This window comes from Oncorhynchus clarkii, chromosome 13, assembly GCF_045791955.1.
Source record: "Oncorhynchus clarkii lewisi isolate Uvic-CL-2024 chromosome 13, UVic_Ocla_1.0, whole genome shotgun sequence".
NCBI lineage: Eukaryota > Metazoa > Chordata > Actinopteri > Salmoniformes > Salmonidae > Oncorhynchus > Oncorhynchus clarkii.
The window spans coordinates 712,619-733,493 of NC_092159.1; the positions used below are offsets into that span (position 1 = coordinate 712,619).

A 20,875-nucleotide genomic window follows, 5' to 3' on the forward strand; every position below is an offset into this window, starting at 1 on the left:
TGGACCAGTCTCCATGCTCGTCTCAGAGCAGTGTGAAACGGACCAGTCTCCATGCTCGTATCAGAGTAGTGTGAAACGGACCAGTCTCCATGCTCGTCTCAGAGCAGTGTGAAACGGACCAGTCTCCAAGCTCGTCTCAGAGCAGTGTGAAACGGACCAGTCTCCATGCTCGTCTCAGAGCAGTGTGAAACGGACCAGTCTCCATGCTCGTCTCAGAGCAGTGTGAAACGGACCAGTCTCCATGCTCGCCTCAGAGCAGTGTGAAACGGACCAGTCTCCATGCTCGCCTCAGAGCAGGGTGAAACGGACCAGTCTCCATGCTCGTCTCAGAGCACTGTGAAACGGACCAGTCTCCATACTCGTCTCAGAGCAGTGTGAAACGGACCAGTCTCCATGCTCGTGTGAAACAGACCAGTCTCCATGCTCGTGTGAAACGGACCAGTCTCCATGCTCGTCTCAGAGCAGTGTGAAACGGACCAGTCTCCATGCTCGCCTCAGAGCAGTGTGAAACGGACCAGTCTCCATGCTCGCCTCAGAGCAGTGTGAAACGGACCAGTCTCCATGCTCGTCTCAGAGCAGTGTGAAACGGACCAGTCTCCATGCTCGTCTCAGAGCAGTGTGAAATGGACCAGTCTCCATGCTCGTCTCAGAGCAGTGTGAAACGGACCAGTCTCCATGCCTGACTCAGAGCAGTGTGAAACGGACCAGTCTCCACGCTCGTCTCAGAGCAGTGTGAAACGGACCAGTCTCCATGCTCGTCTTAGAGCAGTGTGAAACTGAGCAGTCTCCATGCTCGTCTCAGAGCACTGTGAAACGGACCAGTCTCCATGCTCGTCTCAGAGCAGTGTGAAACGGACCAGTCTCCATGCTCGTAACAGAGCAGTGTGAAACGGACCAGTCTCTATGCCTGTCTCAGAGCAGTGTGAAACGGACCAGTCTCCATGCTCGTCTCAGAGCAGTGTGAAACGGACCAGTCTCCATGCTCGTATCAGAGTAGTGTGAAACGGACCAGTCTCCATGCTCGTCTCAGAGCAGTGTGAAACGGACCAGTCTCCAAGCTCGTCTCAGAGCAGTGTGAAACGGACCAGTCTCCATGCTCGTCTCAGAGCAGTGTGAAACGGACCAGTCTCCATGCTCGTCTCAGAGCAGTGTGAAACGGACCAGTCTCCATACTCGTCTCAGAGCAGTGTGAAACGGACCAGTCTCCATGCTCGTCTCAGAGCAATGTGAAACGGACCAGTCTCCATGCTCGTCTCAGAGCAGTGTGAAACGGACCAGTCTCCATGCTCGTAACAGAGCAGTGTGAAACGGACCAGTCTTCATGCTCGTCTCAGAGCAGTGTGAAACGGACAGGTCTCCATGCTCGTCTCAGAGCAGTGTGAAACGGACCAGTCTCCGTGCTCGTCTCAGAGCAGTGTGAAACTGACCAGTCTCCATGCTCGTCTCAGAGCAGTGTGAAACGGACCAGTCTCCATGCTCGTAACAGAGCAGTGTGAAACGGACCAGTCTCTATGCCTGTCTCAGAGCAGTGTGAAACGGACCAGTTAGCTAGCTTTAGTGAGGGTTGGGTGTCTCTGATAGAACTGGCTAGCTTGCTAAATTAGCTAGCTAGATTATTTATAGCAAAACATAATAATAATAATAGTAGTAGTAATCATCCTCCTATGTTTCCCTCCTGGCATACCATGGAAGAACTGTTTGAGTATGGCGTCGTTTGGCCAAGAGGTTTGCTGATGTCAACGTTATGATGGTTGTCGGTGGTGGCTACGGTATGGGCAGGCCTAAGCTGTGGACAACGAACACTATTACATTTTATCATTGGCAATTTGAATGCACAGATATACCGTGACGAGATCCTAAGGTTTGTTGTTTGATTGTCGTGCCTTTCATCCGCCGCCATCACCACCTGTTTCAGCATGATAATGCACAGCCTCATGTCGCAAGGATCTGTATACAATTCCTGCAAGCTGAAAATGTCCCAGTTCTTTCACGCCCTGCATACTCATCAGACATGTCACCTAGTGAGCATGTTTAGGATGCTCCGGATCGACTTGTACGACAGCGATTTCCATTTCTTGCCAATTTCCAGAAACTTCGCACAGCCATTGAAGAGGAGTGAGACAACATTCCAAAGGCCACAATCAACAGCCTGATCAACTCTATGTGAAGGAGATGTGTTGCGCTGCATGAGGCAAATGGTGGTCACACCAGATACTGACTGCTTTTCTGATCCACGCCCCCTTCCTTTTTAAAAATGTTATCTGTGACAACAGATGCATATCTGTATTCCCAGTCATGTGAAATCCTCATTAATTTATTTCAACTGACTGATATGAACTCATATGAACTGTAACTCAGTAAAATCATATTTTTGTTGAGTGTATGTTTTTGTTTGTATAATTTGTCATGCTGAAACAGGAAAGGGCCTTCCCCAAACTGTTGCAAGCACAGAATCGTCTAGAATGTCATTGTCTGGTGCCTTGACCGAACCATGAAAAACAGCCCCGGACCATTATTCATCATCCACCAAACTTTACAGTTGGCACTATGCATTGGGGCAGGTAGCGTTCTCCTGGTATCTGCCAAACCCAGATTTGTCCGCCAGACTGCCAGATTGTGAAGAGTGATTCATCACTCCAGAGAATACGTTTCCACTGCTCCAGAGTCCAATGGTGGCGAGCTTTACACCACTCCAGTCTATGCTTGGCATTGTGAATGGTGATCTTAGGCTTGGGTGAAGCTGCTTGGCCACGGAAATCCATTTCATGAAGCTCCCGACGAACAGTTCTTGTGCTGCCGTCACTTCCAGGGTGTTGCAAACGAGGACAGATGATCTTTACGCGTTACACGCTTCAGCAGTCGGTGGTCCTGTTCGAGGCTGAGTCGTTGCTTCGAGTCATTTCCACTTCACATTAGCACTTACAATTGACCAACTGTACCGCAGCAGTATCCACATACAGTGGTTCCTGCTTTAAAAGTCTTACTACTGCAGAATTCTATATATATATATATATGGTTATTTAAGTATGAACCACTGGTACCATCAATGCTAGTTAGTGCTAGTTTGAACATCAGAGGGCATCTTTGAAAAGCAGTCTCCATGCCTGTCTCAGAGCAGTGTGAAACGGACCAGTCTCCACGCTCGTCTCAGAGCAGTGTGAAACGGACCAATCTCCATGCTCGTCTCAGAGCAGTGTGAAACGGACCAGTCTCCATGCTCGTCTCAGAGTAGTGTGAAACGGACCAGTCTCCATGCCTGTCTCAGAGCAGTGTGAAACGGACCAGTCTCCATGCTCGTCTCAGAGCAGTGTGAAGTGGACCAGTCTCCATGCTCGTCTCAGAGCAGTGTGAAACGGACCAGTCTCCATGCCTGTCTCAGAGCAGTGTGAAACGGACCAGTCTCCATGCTCGTCTCAGAGCAGTGTGAAATGGACCAGTCTCCATGCTCGTCTCAGAGCAGTGTGAAACGGACCAGTCTCCATGCCTGACTCAGAGCAGTGTGAAACGGACCAGTCTCCACGCTCGTCTCAGAGCAGTGTGAAACGGACCAGTCTCCATGCTCGTCTTAGAGCAGTGTGAAACTGAGCAGTCTCCATGCTCGTCTCAGAGCAGTGTGAAACGGACCAGTCTCCATGCTCGTATCAGAGTAGTGTGAAACGGACCAGTCTCCACGCTCGTCTCAGAGCAGTGTGAAACGGACCAGTCTCCACGCTCGTCTCAGAGCAGTGTGAAACGGACCAGTCTCCATGCTCGCCTCAGAGTAGTGTGAAACGGACCAGTCTCCATGCCTGTCTCAGAGCAGTGTGAAACAGACCAGTCTCCATACTCGTCTCAGAGCACTGTGAAACGGACCAGTCTCCATGCTCGTCTCAGAGCAGTGTGAAACGGACCAGTCTCCATGCTCGTAACAGAGCAGTGTGAAACGGACCAGTCTCTATGCCTGTCTCAGAGCAGTGTGAAACGGACCAGTCTCCATGCTCGTCTCAGAGCAGTGTGAAACAGACCAGTCTCCATGCTCGTCTCAGAGCAGTGTGAAACGGACCAGTCTCCAAGCTCGTCTCAGAGCAGTGTGAAACGGACCAGTCTCCATGCTCGTCTCAGAGCAGTGTGAAACGGACCAGTCTCCATGCTCGTCTCAGAGCAGTGTGAAACGGACCAGTCTCCATACTCGTCTCAGAGCAGTGTGAAACGGACCAGTCTCCATGCTCGTCTCAGAGCAATGTGAAACGGACCAGTGTCCATGCTCGTCTCAGAGCAGTGTGAAACGGACCAGTCTCCATGCTCGTCTCAGAGCAGTGTGAAACGGACCAGTCTCCATGCTCGTCTCAGAGCAGTGTGAAACGGACCAGTCTTCATGCTCGTCTCAGAGCAGTGTGAAACGGACAGGTCTCCATGCTCGTCTCAGAGCAGTGTGAAACGGACCAGTCTCCGTGCTCGTCTCAGAGCAGTGTGAAACTGACCAGTCTCCATGCTCGTCTCAGAGCAGTGTGAAACGGACCAGTCTCCATGCTCGTCTCAGAACAGTGTGAAACGGACCAGTCTCCATGCTCGTCTCAGAGCAGTGTGAAACGAACCAGTCTCCATGCTCGTCTCAGAGCAGTGTGAAACGGACCAGTCTCCATGCTCGTCTCAGAGCAGTGTGAAACGGACAGGTCTCCATGCTCGTCTCAGAGCAGTGTGAAACGGACCAGTCTCCGTGCTCGTCTCAGAGCAGTGTGAAACTGACCAGTCTCCATGCTCGTCACAGAGCAGTGTGAAACGGACCAGTCTCCATGCTCGCCTCAGAGCAGTGTGAAACGGACCAGTCTCCATGCTCGCCTCAGAGCAGGGTGAAACGGACCAGTCTCCATGCTCGTCTCAGAGCACTGTGAAACGGACCAGTCTCCATACTCGTCTCAGAGCAGTGTGAAACGGACCAGTCTCCATGCTCGTGTGAAATAGACCAGTCTCCATGCTCGTGTGAAACGGACCAGTCTCCATGCTCGTCTCAGAGCAGTGTGAAACGGACCAGTCTCCATGCTCGCCTCAGAGCAGTGTGAAACGGACCAGTCTCCATGCTCGCCTCAGAGCAGTGTGAAACGGACCAGTCTCCATGCTCGTCTCAGAGCAGTGTGAAACGGACCAGTCTCCATGCTCGTCTCAGAGCAGTGTGAAATGGACCAGTCTCCATGCTCGTCTCAGAGCAGTGTGAAACGGACCAGTCTCCATGCCTGACTCAGAGCAGTGTGAAACGGACCAGTCTCCACGCTCGTCTCAGAGCAGTGTGAAACGGACCAGTCTCCATGCTCGTCTTAGAGCAGTGTGAAACTGAGCAGTCTCCATGCTCGTCTCAGAGCAGTGTGAAACGGACCAGTCTCCATGCTCGTATCAGAGTAGTGTGAAACGGACCAGTCTCCACGCTCGTCTCAGAGCAGTGTGAAACGGACCAGTCTCCATGCTCGTCTCAGAGCAGTGTGAAACGGACCAGTCTCCATGCTCGTATCAGAGTAGTGTGAAACGGACCAGTCTCCATGCTCGTCTCAGAGCAGTGTGAAACGGACCAGTCTCCAAGCTCGTCTCAGAGCAGTGTGAAACGGACCAGTCTCCATGCTCGTCTCAGAGCAGTGTGAAACGGACCAGTCTCCATGCTCGTCTCAGAGCAGTGTGAAACGGACCAGTCTCCATACTCGTCTCAGAGCAGTGTGAAACGGACCAGTCTCCATGCTCGTCTCAGAGCAATGTGAAACGGACCAGTCTCCATGCTCGTCTCAGAGCAGTGTGAAACGGACCAGTCTCCATGCTCGTAACAGAGCAGTGTGAAACGGACCAGTCTTCATGCTCGTCTCAGAGCAGTGTGAAACGGACAGGTCTCCATGCTCGTCTCAGAGCAGTGTGAAACGGACCAGTCTCCGTGCTCGTCTCAGAGCAGTGTGAAACTGACCAGTCTCCATGCTCGTCTCAGAGCAGTGTGAAACGGACCAGTCTCCATGCTCGTAACAGAGCAGTGTGAAACGGACCAGTCTCTATGCCTGTCTCAGAGCAGTGTGAAACGGACCAGTTAGCTAGCTTTAGTGAGGGTTGGGTGTCTCTGATAGAACTGGCTAGCTTGCTAAATTAGCTAGCTAGATTATTTATAGCAAAACATAATAATAATAATAGTAGTAGTAATCATCCTCCTATGTTTCCCTCCTGGCATACCATGGAAGAACTGTTTGAGTATGGCGTCGTTTGGCCAAGAGGTTTGCTGATGTCAACGTTATGATGGTTGTCGGTGGTGGCTACGGTATGGGCAGGCCTAAGCTGTGGACAACGAACACTATTACATTTTATCATTGGCAATTTGAATGCACAGATATACCGTGACGAGATCCTAAGGTTTGTTGTTTGATTGTCGTGCCTTTCATCCGCCGCCATCACCACCTGTTTCAGCATGATAATGCACAGCCTCATGTCGCAAGGATCTGTATACAATTCCTGCAAGCTGAAAATGTCCCAGTTCTTTCACGCCCTGCATACTCATCAGACATGTCACCTAGTGAGCATGTTTAGGATGCTCCGGATCGACTTGTACGACAGCGATTTCCATTTCTTGCCAATTTCCAGAAACTTCGCACAGCCATTGAAGAGGAGTGAGACAACATTCCAAAGGCCACAATCAACAGCCTGATCAACTCTATGTGAAGGAGATGTGTTGCGCTGCATGAGGCAAATGGTGGTCACACCAGATACTGACTGCTTTTCTGATCCACGCCCCCTTCCTTTTTAAAAATGTTATCTGTGACAACAGATGCATATCTGTATTCCCAGTCATGTGAAATCCTCATTAATTTATTTCAACTGACTGATATGAACTCATATGAACTGTAACTCAGTAAAATCATATTTTTGTTGAGTGTATGTTTTTGTTTGTATAATTTGTCATGCTGAAACAGGAAAGGGCCTTCCCCAAACTGTTGCAAGCACAGAATCGTCTAGAATGTCATTGTCTGGTGCCTTGACCGAACCATGAAAAACAGCCCCGGACCATTATTCATCATCCACCAAACTTTACAGTTGGCACTATGCATTGGGGCAGGTAGCGTTCTCCTGGTATCTGCCAAACCCAGATTTGTCCGCCAGACTGCCAGATTGTGAAGAGTGATTCATCACTCCAGAGAATACGTTTCCACTGCTCCAGAGTCCAATGGTGGCGAGCTTTACACCACTCCAGTCTATGCTTGGCATTGTGAATGGTGATCTTAGGCTTGGGTGAAGCTGCTTGGCCACGGAAATCCATTTCATGAAGCTCCCGACGAACAGTTCTTGTGCTGCCGTCACTTCCAGGGTGTTGCAAACGAGGACAGATGATCTTTACGCGTTACACGCTTCAGCAGTCGGTGGTCCTGTTCGAGGCTGAGTCGTTGCTTCGAGTCATTTCCACTTCACATTAGCACTTACAATTGACCAACTGTACCGCAGCAGTATCCACATACAGTGGTTCCTGCTTTAAAAGTCTTACTACTGCAGAATTCTATATATATATATATATGGTTATTTAAGTATGAACCACTGGTACCATCAATGCTAGTTAGTGCTAGTTTGAACATCAGAGGGCATCTTTGAAAAGCAGTCTCCATGCCTGTCTCAGAGCAGTGTGAAACGGACCAGTCTCCACGCTCGTCTCAGAGCAGTGTGAAACGGACCAATCTCCATGCTCGTCTCAGAGCAGTGTGAAACGGACCAGTCTCCATGCTCGTCTCAGAGTAGTGTGAAACGGACCAGTCTCCATGCCTGTCTCAGAGCAGTGTGAAACGGACCAGTCTCCATGCTCGTCTCAGAGCAGTGTGAAGTGGACCAGTCTCCATGCTCGTCTCAGAGCAGTGTGAAACGGACCAGTCTCCATGCCTGTCTCAGAGCAGTGTGAAACGGACCAGTCTCCATGCTCGTCTCAGAGCAGTGTGAAATGGACCAGTCTCCATGCTCGTCTCAGAGCAGTGTGAAACGGACCAGTCTCCATGCCTGACTCAGAGCAGTGTGAAACGGACCAGTCTCCACGCTCGTCTCAGAGCAGTGTGAAACGGACCAGTCTCCATGCTCGTCTTAGAGCAGTGTGAAACTGAGCAGTCTCCATGCTCGTCTCAGAGCAGTGTGAAACGGACCAGTCTCCATGCTCGTATCAGAGTAGTGTGAAACGGACCAGTCTCCACGCTCGTCTCAGAGCAGTGTGAAACGGACCAGTCTCCACGCTCGTCTCAGAGCAGTGTGAAACGGACCAGTCTCCATGCTCGCCTCAGAGTAGTGTGAAACGGACCAGTCTCCATGCCTGTCTCAGAGCAGTGTGAAACAGACCAGTCTCCATACTCGTCTCAGAGCACTGTGAAACGGACCAGTCTCCATGCTCGTCTCAGAGCAGTGTGAAACGGACCAGTCTCCATGCTCGTAACAGAGCAGTGTGAAACGGACCAGTCTCTATGCCTGTCTCAGAGCAGTGTGAAACGGACCAGTCTCCATGCTCGTCTCAGAGCAGTGTGAAACAGACCAGTCTCCATGCTCGTCTCAGAGCAGTGTGAAACGGACCAGTCTCCAAGCTCGTCTCAGAGCAGTGTGAAACGGACCAGTCTCCATGCTCGTCTCAGAGCAGTGTGAAACGGACCAGTCTCCATGCTCGTCTCAGAGCAGTGTGAAACGGACCAGTCTCCATACTCGTCTCAGAGCAGTGTGAAACGGACCAGTCTCCATGCTCGTCTCAGAGCAATGTGAAACGGACCAGTGTCCATGCTCGTCTCAGAGCAGTGTGAAACGGACCAGTCTCCATGCTCGTCTCAGAGCAGTGTGAAACGGACCAGTCTCCATGCTCGTCTCAGAGCAGTGTGAAACGGACCAGTCTTCATGCTCGTCTCAGAGCAGTGTGAAACGGACAGGTCTCCATGCTCGTCTCAGAGCAGTGTGAAACGGACCAGTCTCCGTGCTCGTCTCAGAGCAGTGTGAAACTGACCAGTCTCCATGCTCGTCTCAGAGCAGTGTGAAACGGACCAGTCTCCATGCTCGTCTCAGAACAGTGTGAAACGGACCAGTCTCCATGCTCGTCTCAGAGCAGTGTGAAACGAACCAGTCTCCATGCTCGTCTCAGAGCAGTGTGAAACGGACCAGTCTCCATGCTCGTCTCAGAGCAGTGTGAAACGGACAGGTCTCCATGCTCGTCTCAGAGCAGTGTGAAACGGACCAGTCTCCGTGCTCGTCTCAGAGCAGTGTGAAACTGACCAGTCTCCATGCTCGTCACAGAGCAGTGTGAAACGGACCAGTCTCCATGCTCGCCTCAGAGCAGTGTGAAACGGACCAGTCTCCATGCTCGCCTCAGAGCAGGGTGAAACGGACCAGTCTCCATGCTCGTCTCAGAGCACTGTGAAACGGACCAGTCTCCATACTCGTCTCAGAGCAGTGTGAAACGGACCAGTCTCCATGCTCGTGTGAAATAGACCAGTCTCCATGCTCGTGTGAAACGGACCAGTCTCCATGCTCGTCTCAGAGCAGTGTGAAACGGACCAGTCTCCATGCTCGCCTCAGAGCAGTGTGAAACGGACCAGTCTCCATGCTCGCCTCAGAGCAGTGTGAAACGGACCAGTCTCCATGCTCGTCTCAGAGCAGTGTGAAACGGACCAGTCTCCATGCTCGTCTCAGAGCAGTGTGAAATGGACCAGTCTCCATGCTCGTCTCAGAGCAGTGTGAAACGGACCAGTCTCCATGCCTGACTCAGAGCAGTGTGAAACGGACCAGTCTCCACGCTCGTCTCAGAGCAGTGTGAAACGGACCAGTCTCCATGCTCGTCTTAGAGCAGTGTGAAACTGAGCAGTCTCCATGCTCGTCTCAGAGCAGTGTGAAACGGACCAGTCTCCATGCTCGTATCAGAGTAGTGTGAAACGGACCAGTCTCCACGCTCGTCTCAGAGCAGTGTGAAACGGACCAGTCTCCACGCTCGTCTCAGAGCAGTGTGAAACGGACCAGTCTCCATGCTCGCATCAGAGTAGTGTGAAACGGACCAGTCTCCATGCCTGTCTCAGAGCAGTGTGAAACAGACCAGTCTCCATACTCGTCTCAGAGCACTGTGAAACGGACCAGTCTCCATGCTCGTCTCAGAGCAGTGTGAAACGGACCAGTCTCCATGCTCGTAACAGAGCAGTGTGAAACGGACCAGTCTCTATGCCTGTCTCAGAGCAGTGTGAAACGGACCAGTCTCCATGCTCGTCTCAGAGCAGTGTGAAACGGACCAATCTCCATGCTCATATCAGAGTAGTGTGAAACGGACCAGTCTCCATGCTCGTCTCAGAGCAGTGTGAAACGGACCAGTCTCCAAGCTCGTCTCAGAGCAGTGTGAAACGGACCAGTCTCCATGCTCGTCTCAGAGCAGTGTGAAACGGACCAGTCTCCATGCTCGTCTCAGAGCAGTGTGAAACGGACCAGTCTCCATACTCGTCTCAGAGCAGTGTGAAACGGACCAGTCTCCATGCTCGTCTCAGAGCAATGTGAAACGGACCAGTCTCCATGCTCGTCTCAGAGCAGTGTGAAACGGACCAGTCTCCATGCTCGTAACAGAGCAGTGTGAAACGGACCAGTCTTCATGCTCGTCTCAGAGCAGTGTGAAACGGACAGGTCTCCATGCTCGTCTCAGAGCAGTGTGAAACGGACCAGTCTCCGTGCTCGTCTCAGAGCAGTGTGAAACTGACCAGTCTCCATGCTCGTCTCAGAGCAGTGTGAAACGGACCAGTCTCCATGCTCGTCTCAGAGCAGTGTGAAACGAACCAGTCTCCATGCTCGTCTCAGAGCAGTGTGAAACGGACCAGTCTCCATGCTCGTCTCAGAGCAGTGTGAAACGGACAGGTCTCCATGCTCGTCTCAGAGCAGTGTGAAACGGACCAGTCTCCGTGCTCGTCTCAGAGCAGTGTGAAACTGACCAGTCTCCATGCTCGTCACAGAGCAGTGTGAAACGGACCAGTCTCCATGCTCGCCTCAGAGCAGTGTGAAACGGACCAGTCTCCATGCTCGCCTCAGAGCAGGGTGAAACGGACCAGTCTCCATGCTCGTCTCAGAGCACTGTGAAACGGACCAGTCTCCATACTCGTCTCAGAGCAGTGTGAAACGGACCAGTCTCCATGCTCGTGTGAAACAGACCAGTCTCCATGCTCGTGTGAAACGGACCAGTCTCCATGCTCGTCTCAGAGCAGTGTGAAACGGACCAGTCTCCATGCTCGCCTCAGAGCAGTGTGAAACGGACCAGTCTCCATGCTCGCCTCAGAGCAGTGTGAAACGGACCAGTCTCCATGCTCGTCTCAGAGCAGTGTGAAACGGACCAGTCTCCATGCTCGTCTCAGAGCAGTGTGAAATGGACCAGTCTCCATGCTCGTCTCAGAGCAGTGTGAAACGGACCAGTCTCCATGCCTGACTCAGAGCAGTGTGAAACGGACCAGTCTCCACGCTCGTCTCAGAGCAGTGTGAAACGGACCAGTCTCCATGCTCGTCTTAGAGCAGTGTGAAACTGAGCAGTCTCCATGCTCGTCTCAGAGCACTGTGAAACGGACCAGTCTCCATGCTCGTCTCAGAGCAGTGTGAAACGGACCAGTCTCCATGCTCGTAACAGAGCAGTGTGAAACGGACCAGTCTCTATGCCTGTCTCAGAGCAGTGTGAAACGGACCAGTCTCCATGCTCGTCTCAGAGCAGTGTGAAACGGACCAGTCTCCATGCTCGTATCAGAGTAGTGTGAAACGGACCAGTCTCCATGCTCGTCTCAGAGCAGTGTGAAACGGACCAGTCTCCAAGCTCGTCTCAGAGCAGTGTGAAACGGACCAGTCTCCATGCTCGTCTCAGAGCAGTGTGAAACGGACCAGTCTCCATGCCTGACTCAGAGCAGTGTGAAACGGACCAGTCTCCACGCTCGTCTCAGAGCAGTGTGAAACGGACCAGTCTCCATGCTCGTCTTAGAGCAGTGTGAAACTGAGCAGTCTCCATGCTCGTCTCAGAGCAGTGTGAAACGGACCAGTCTCCATGCTCGTATCAGAGTAGTGTGAAACGGACCAGTCTCCACGCTCGTCTCAGAGCAGTGTGAAACGGACCAGTCTCCACGCTCGTCTCAGAGCAGTGTGAAACGGACCAGTCTCCATGCTCGCCTCAGAGTAGTGTGAAACGGACCAGTCTCCATGCCTGTCTCAGAGCAGTGTGAAACAGACCAGTCTCCATACTCGTCTCAGAGCACTGTGAAACGGACCAGTCTCCATGCTCGTCTCAGAGCAGTGTGAAACGGACCAGTCTCCATGCTCGTAACAGAGCAGTGTGAAACGGACCAGTCTCCATGCCTGTCTCAGAGCAGTGTGAAATGGACCAGTCTCCATGCTCGTCTCAGAGCAGTGTGAAACGGACCAGTCTCCATGCTCGTATCAGAGTAGTGTGAAACGGACCAGTCTCCATGCTCGTCTCAGAGCAGTGTGAAACGGACCAGTCTCCAAGCTCGTCTCAGAGCAGTGTGAAACGGACCAGTCTCCATGCTCGTCTCAGAGCAGTGTGAAACGGACCAGTCTCCATGCTCGTCTCAGAGCAGTGTGAAACGGACCAGTCTCCATGCTCGTCTCAGAGCAGTGTGAAACGGAACAGTCTCCATGCTCGTCTCAGAGCAGTGTGAAACGGACCAGTCTTCATGCTCGTCTCAGAGCAGTGTGAAACGGACAGGTCTCCATGCTCGTCTCAGAGCAGTGTGAAACGGACCAGTCTCCGTGCTCGTCTCAGAGCAGTGTGAAACTGACCAGTCTCCATGCTCGTCTCAGAGCAGTGTGAAACGGACCAGTCTCCATGCTCGTCTCAGAACAGTGTGAAACGGACCAGTCTCCATGCTCGTCTCAGAGCAGTGTGAAACGAACCAGTCTCCATGCTCGTCTCAGAGCAGTGTGAAACGGACCAGTCTCCATGCTCGTCTCAGAGCAGTGTGAAACGGACAGGTCTCCATGCTCGTCTCAGAGCAGTGTGAAACGGACCAGTCTCCGTGCTCGTCTCAGAGCAGTGTGAAACTTACCAGTCTCCATGCTCGTCACAGAGCAGTGTGAAACGGACCAGTCTCCATGCTCGCCTCAGAGCAGTGTGAAACGGACCAGTCTCCATGCTCGCCTCAGAGCAGGGTGAAACGGACCAGTCTCCATGCTCGTCTCAGAGCACTGTGAAACGGACCAGTCTCCATACTCGTCTCAAAGCAGTGTGAAACGGACCAGTCTCCATGCTCGTGTGAAACAAACCAGTCTCCATGCTCATCTCAGAGCAGTGTGAAACTGACCAGTCTCCATGCTCGTCTCAGAGCAGTGTGAAACGAACCAGTCTCCATGCTCGTCTCAGAGCAGTGTGAAACGGACCAGTCTCCATGCTCGTCTCAGAGCAGTGTGAAACAGACCAGTCTCCATGCTCGTGTGAAACGGACCAGTCTCCATGCTCGTCTCAGAGCAGTGTGAAACGGACCAGTCTCCATGCTCGCCTCAGAGCAGTGTGAAACGGACCAGTCTCCATGCTCGCCTCAGAGCAGTGTGAAACGGACCAGTCTCCATGCTCGCCTCAGAGCAGTGTGAAACGGACCAGTCTCCATGCTCGTCTCAGAGCAGTGTGAAACGGACCAGTCTCCATGCTCGCCTCAGAGCAGTGTGAAACGGACCAGTCTCCATGCTCGTCTCAGAGCAGTGCGAAACGGACCAGTCTCCATGCTCGTCTCAGAGCAGTGTGAAACGGACCAGTCTCCATGCTCGCCTCAGAGCAGTGTGAAACGGACCAGTCTCCATGCTCGTCTCAGAGCAGTGTGAAACGGACCAGTCTCCATGCTCGTCTCAGAGCAGTGTGAAACGGACCAGTCTCCATGCTCGTCTCAGAGCAGTGTGAAACGAACCAGTCTCCATGCCCGTCTCAGAGCAGTGTGAAACGGACCAGTCTCCATGCTCGTCTCAGAGCAGTGTGAAACGGACCAGTCTCCATGCTCGTCTCAGAGCAGTGTGAAACGGACCAGTCTCCATGCTCGCCTCAGAGCAGTGTGAAACGGGAGTAAACAAGTTGTAGGCGTTTGATTCAAATCCTATTGCTTCTAACTTCAATATGCTCTTTAAATAAATAAGACCTACACCACTTTTAACAGCTCATCACTCAACACTAGTGAGACTCATGTCACCTACAGTATATAGAAAACAGTATATGAAAAACTAAACAAAATGTAATGTGAATCTCCGCCAATAATTACATATAGAGGATGGGAGGATATTTCTGTAATTCGGTGACATTTATTCCCATAGTATAACTCATAACTAAATAAACATTTTGAGGGAGGGAGAGGAAAAGAGACACAGACAAATACAGAGCTAAGGCCTCTTTTGTTCGCCAGTTTTATTGCTTCTTTAATCAGAACAACAGTTTTCAGCTGTGCTAACATAATTGCAAAAAGGTTTTCTAATAATCAATTAACCTTTTAAAATGATAATCTTGGATTAACTAACACAACGTCCCATTGGAACACAGGAGTGATGGTTGCTGATAATGGGCCTCTGTACGCCTATGTAGATATCCCATTAAAATCAGCTGTTTCAGCTACAATAGTCATTTACAACATTAACAATGTCCATACTGTATTTCTGATCAATTTGATGCTATTTTAATTGACAAGAAATTGCTTTTCTTTCAAAAACAAGGACATTTCTAAGTGACCCCAATTTTTTGAACGGTAGTGTAAATCAATATATAATTTTTTCGTACGGGTTAGCATCGAGCAGCAAGGTATAGCTAGCTTAGAATCAGGCAGAAAGTTATAGCTAGCTTAGAATCAGGCAGAAACTTATAGCTAGCTTAGCAATCGAACAGAAAGTTATAGCTAGCTTAGAATCAGGCAGAAAGTTATAGCTAGCTTAGAATCAGGCAGAAACTTATAGCTAGCTTAGCAATCGAACAGAAAGTTATAGCTAGCTTAGAATCAGGCAGAAAGTTATAGCTAGCTTAGAATCAGGCAGAAAGTTATAGCTAGCTTAGCAATCGAACAGAAAGTTATAGCTAGCTTAGAATCAGGCAGAAAGTTATAGCTATCTTAGAATCAGGCAGAAAGTTATAGCTAGCTTAGCATCGAGCAGCAAGTTATAGCTAGCTTAGAATCAGGCAGAAAGTTATAGCTAGCTTAGCATCGAGCAGAAAGTTACAGCTAGTTTATCATCAAGCAGCAAGTTATAGCATTATAACATTAACTCTTGGAAAAGGTTTGGTGCATGATACATTAAAATATTTCATGGAAACACAGACACACACCTGATGATGACGATGACGCTGTCAAAGCCGTTGTACGGGTTCTTGATATAGCCGAAGAGTCCGAAGGCCAGCAGCTTCAGCAGCATCTCCAGACTGAAGAGACTGGTGAACACTAGATTACTGATCTCTAGGATGTCAGTCAGCTCCTGGGGCTAGGGGGGAGGGAGAGCGAGAGAAGAGACTGGTGAACACTAGATTACTGATCTCTAGGATATCAGAGAAGACGGAAGTAGGAAGTAGTACTGTAGTGTGGCCAGTAGGGGACAGTAGGGGACAATATGCTGTGTCTGGGTTATAGTAGTACTATAGTGGGGACAGTAGAGGCAAGTAGGGGACAGTATGCTGTGTCTGGGTTATAGTAGTGCTGTAGTGTGCCAGTAGGGGACAGTATACTGTGTCTGGGTTATAGTACTCCTGTCGTGTGGACAGTAGGGGGCAGTATGCTGTGTCTGGGTTATAGTAGTACTGTAGTGTGGCCAGTAGGGGACAGTAGGAGACAGTATACTGTGTCTGGGTTATAGTAGTACTGTAGTGTGGCCAGTAGTGGACAGTATGCTGTGTCTGGGTTATAGTAGTACTGTAGTGTGGCCAGTAGGGGACAGTAGGGGACAGTATACTGTGTCTGGGTTATAGTAGTACTGTAGAGTGGACAGTAGGGGACAGTATGCTGTGTCTGGGTTATAGTTTTGGGTTCTAGGCTAGTTGTAATTCTACAGTCAGTAGGGTCAGTAGGTGATGACGATTTCGGTTCTAGACTAGTTGTAATTCCATCGTCAGTAGGGTCAGTTGGTGATGAGGATTTTGGTGCTAGACTAGTTGAAATTTTATCGTCAGTAGGGTCATTAGGTGATGAGGATTTGGGTTCTAGTTGTAATTCTATCATCAGTAGGGTCAGTAGGTGATGAGGATTTTGGTTCTAGACTAGTTGTAATTCTACAGTTAGTAGGGTCAGTAGGTGATGAGGATTTTGGTTCTAGACTAGTTGCAATTCTATCGTCAGTAGGGTCAGTTGGTGATGAGGATTTGGGTTCTAGTCTAGTTGTAATTCTACAGGGTCAGTTGGTGATGAGGATTTGGGTTCTAGACTAGTTGTAATTCTATCGTCAGTAGTGTCAGTAGGTGATGAAGATTTGGGTTCTAGACTAGTTGTAATTCTATCGTCAGTAGGGTCAGTTGGTGATGAGGATTTGGGTTCTAGGCTAGGTGTAATTCTACAGTCAGTAGGGTCAGTTGGTGATGAGGATTCCGGTTCTAGACTAGTTGTAATTCTATCATCAGTAGGGTCAGTTGGTGATGAGGATTTGGGTTCTAGGCTAGTTGTAATTCTATCGTCAGAAGGGTCAGTTGGTGATGAGGATTCCGGTTCTAGGCTAGTTGTAATTCTATCGTCAGAAGGGTCAGTTGGTGATGAGGATTCCGGTTCCAGACTAGTTGTAATTCTATCGTCAGTAGGGTAAGTAGGTGATGAGGATTTGGGTTCTAGACTAGTTGTAATTCTATCGTCAGTAGGGTCAGTAGGTGATGAGGATTTGGGTTCTAGTCTAGTTGTAATTCTACAGGGTCAGTTGGTGATGAGGATTTGGGTTCTAGACTAGTTGTAATTCTATTGTCAGTAGGGTCAGTAGGTGATGAGGATTTGGGTTCTAGACTGGTTGTAATTCTATCATCAGTAGGGTCAGTAGGTGATGAGGATTCCGGTTCTAGTCTGGTTGTAATTCTATCGTCAGTAGGGTCAGTAGGTGATGAGGATTCCGGTTCTAGTCTGGTTGTAATTCTATCGTCAGTAGGGTCAGTTGGTGATGAGGATTCCGGTTCTAGACTGGTTGTAATTCTATCGTCAGTAGGGTCAGTAGGTGATGAGGATTCCAGTTCTAGTCTGGTTGTAATTCTATCGTCAGTAGGGTCAGTTGGTGATGAGGATTCCGGTTCTAGACTGGTTGTAATTCTATCGTCAGTAGGGTCAGTAGGTGATGAGGATTCCGGTTCTAGTCTGGTTGTAATTATTTCGTCAGTAGGGTCAGTTGGTGATGAGGATTTGGGTTCTAGACTGGTTGTAATTCTATCGTCAGTAGGGTCAGTAGGTGATGAAGATTCCGGTTCTAGTCTGGTTGTAATTCTATCGTCAGTAGGGTCAGCTGAGGTCAGAACCATCATGGAAACATCATTATTAACTTTTTCTTAATTTCTTCACACACACACACACACACACACACACAATCTATCCCCTCCTCTCACACTGAGATCTACACTTTAATTAACACCTCAAGCCCTGTAACCCCACACACATGCTCACATATTGAGAACACACACACACACACACACACACACACACACACACAGAAAACACACTCTGCGATAGCCTCATCAGGGTGTTGATTTGGAGCTTGATAATCCGTCCATAAACATCACATGATTACCCAAGTTTTGATTAAACACACAAAACCACACACACACACACACACACACACACACACACACTGCGATAGCCTCATCAGGGTGTTGATTTGGAGCTTGATAATCCGTCCATAAACATCACATGATTACCCAAGTTTTGATTAAACACACAAAACCACACACACACACACACACACACACACACACACACACACACACACACACACACACACACACACACACACACACACACACACACACACACACACACCTCCCCTCCCCTCCCCCTCACTCCCCCTCGCTCCCCTCCCCTCACCCCTCCCCCTACCTCCCTCCCCTCTCCTCCCCTCCCCTGTACCTGTTGGTGGAACTCTATCCCCATACTGAGAGTATTGATGAGGATGGAGATCATGATCCCTCCCCTCCCCTCCCCCCTCCCTCCCCTCTCCTCTCCTCCTCTGTACCTGTTGGTGGAACTCTATCCCCATACTGAGAGTGTTGATGAGGATGGAGATCATGATCCCCCCCCCCCCCCCCCCCTCTCTCCTCTCCTCTTCTGTACCTGTTTGTGGAACTCTATCCCCATACTGAGAGTGTTGATGAGGATGGAGATCATGATCCCTCTGTTGAAGTATCTACTGCTCACCACCTAGAAGGAGTAGGGTGCAGGGGTTAGGGTGTAGGGGTTAGGGTGTAGGGTGCAGGGGTTAGGGTGTAGGGTTATTTGAAGATCTTAGTAATAATAATTGTAATAATTATAATTATAATATAATAATAATAGCAGTAATAACAATAATCATAATAATAATAGTAATAATCAGGGTTGGCAGGTAGCCTAGTGGTTAGATCGTTGGACTAGTAACTGAAAGGTTGCAAGATTGAACCCCGAGCTGACAAGGTCAAATATGTTGTTCTGCCCTTGAAAAAGGCAGTTAACCCACTGTTCCATCAATGAAAAATGAGAATGTGTTCTTAACTGACTTGCCTACATAATAATAACAGTCATATTAATAATTATAATATAATATAATAATAATATAATAATAATACTCATAATTATAATATAATAATATAATAATACTACTCATAATTATAATATAATAATATAATAATACTACTCATAATTATAATAATAATAATAATACTCATAATTAGAGTATAATAATAATATAATAATAATACTCATAATTATAATATAATAATAATAATACTCGTAATTATAATGTAATAATATAATAATAATAATACTCATAATTAGAGTATAATAATAATATAATAATAATACTCATAATTATAATATAATAATAATAATACTCATAATTAGAGTATAGTAATAATATAATAATAATACTCATAATTATAATATAATAATAATAATACTCATAATTATAATATAATAATAATAATACTCATAATTATAATATAATAATAATAATACTCATAATTATAATTTAATAATATAATAATAATAATACTCATAATTATAATATAATAATAATAATACTCATAATTATAATTTAATAATATAATAATAATACCTATAATTATAAAATAATAATATAATAATACTACTCATAATTATAATATAATAATATAATAATACTACTCATAATTATAATATAATATAATAATACTACTCATAATTATAATATAATAATGTAATAATATGTTAATAATAATACCTATAATTATAATATAATAATATATTAATAATAATAATCATAACATAATAATATATTAATATAATAATACTACTCGTAATCATAATTTAATAATATATTAATAATAATACCTTTAATTATAATATAATATAATAATAATCATAATCATAATAATATATTAATAATAATACTCAGAATTATAATATTATAATAATACTACTCAGAATTATAATATTATTATAATACAACTCATAATTATAATATAATAATGGTAATAATAGTAATAATAGTTATAATAGTTATAATAACAGTAATAATCATAATTTATGTCATTTGTAAAGTACATTTCTTACATGTATGATGGAACATACCATGTAATATCTTACAATATCTAAAACACAGATATAGATCAGATCAGTCTAACTATATGATCAGTGACAACGTCAATGAGTCCTACAGTCAATATCTAAAACACAGATATAGATCAGATCAGTCTAACTATATGATCAGTGACAACGTCAATAAGTCCTACAGTCAATATCTAAAACACAGATATAGATCAGATCAGTCTAACTACATGATCAGTGACAACGTCAATAAGTCCTACAGCCTTACATGCTCCAACCTGGCCTGTAGCTCCGCCCACCACCCAACTAGATCTCTGATTGGCCTCAAGGCCTGTCCATCTACACGCCGAAGGCTGTTACCGCGGCGAGGGCTCAGGTTGCCATGGCGCTGGTTGCTAGGTTCAAAATCGGCATGGTCGTTGTCACAAAGCTGGTCGTCGTGGACGCAGTAGGGGCACTGCAACGACTCCCTGTGCTCTGCCTCTGAAAACAGGTAACGCCAGACTGTCAACACACACAGCTGACGGAGACTCGTTACTACACACACACACACTGACAACACACACACACACACTGAGAACACACACACTGAGAACACACACACTGACAACACACACATACACACTGAGAACACACACACACACTGAGAACACACACACACACACACACTGAGAACACACACACACACACACTGAGAACACACACACACTAAGAACACACACACTGAGAACACACACACACACTGAGAACACACACACTGAGAACACACACACACACACTGAGAACACACACACACACTGAGAACACACACACACACACACTGAGAACACACACACACACTGACAACACACACACACACTGAGAACACACACACTGAGAACACACACACTGACAACACACACATACACACTGAGAACACACACACACACTGAGAACACACACACACACACTGAGAACACACACACACACACACTGAGAACACACACACACTAAGAACACACACACTGAGAACACACACACACACTGAGAACACACACACTGAGAACACACACACTGAGAACACACACACACACACACACACTGAGAACACACACACACACACTGAGAACACACACACACACACTGAGAACACACACACACACACACTGAGAACACACACACACACACTGAGAACACACACACACACACACTGAGAACACACACACTGAGAACAC

At 47.7% G+C, this 20,875-nt stretch overlaps 1 protein-coding gene across 1 annotated transcript in view; it reads right to left on the reverse strand.

Moving 5' to 3' along the window:
- Positions 1 to 20,875, reverse strand: part of LOC139424172 (voltage-dependent T-type calcium channel subunit alpha-1H-like) — a 138,395-nt gene that overhangs the window by 85,521 nt on the left and 31,999 nt on the right. The window contains exons 6-8 of the mRNA XM_071175856.1: positions 19,930 to 20,144; positions 18,216 to 18,302; positions 15,260 to 15,411 (exon numbers count right to left, since the gene is read on the reverse strand). Coding sequence (XP_071031957.1) covers positions 15,260 to 15,411; positions 18,216 to 18,302; positions 19,930 to 20,144 — 454 coding nt within the window. The remainder of the gene's footprint in view (positions 1 to 15,259; positions 15,412 to 18,215; positions 18,303 to 19,929; positions 20,145 to 20,875) is intronic.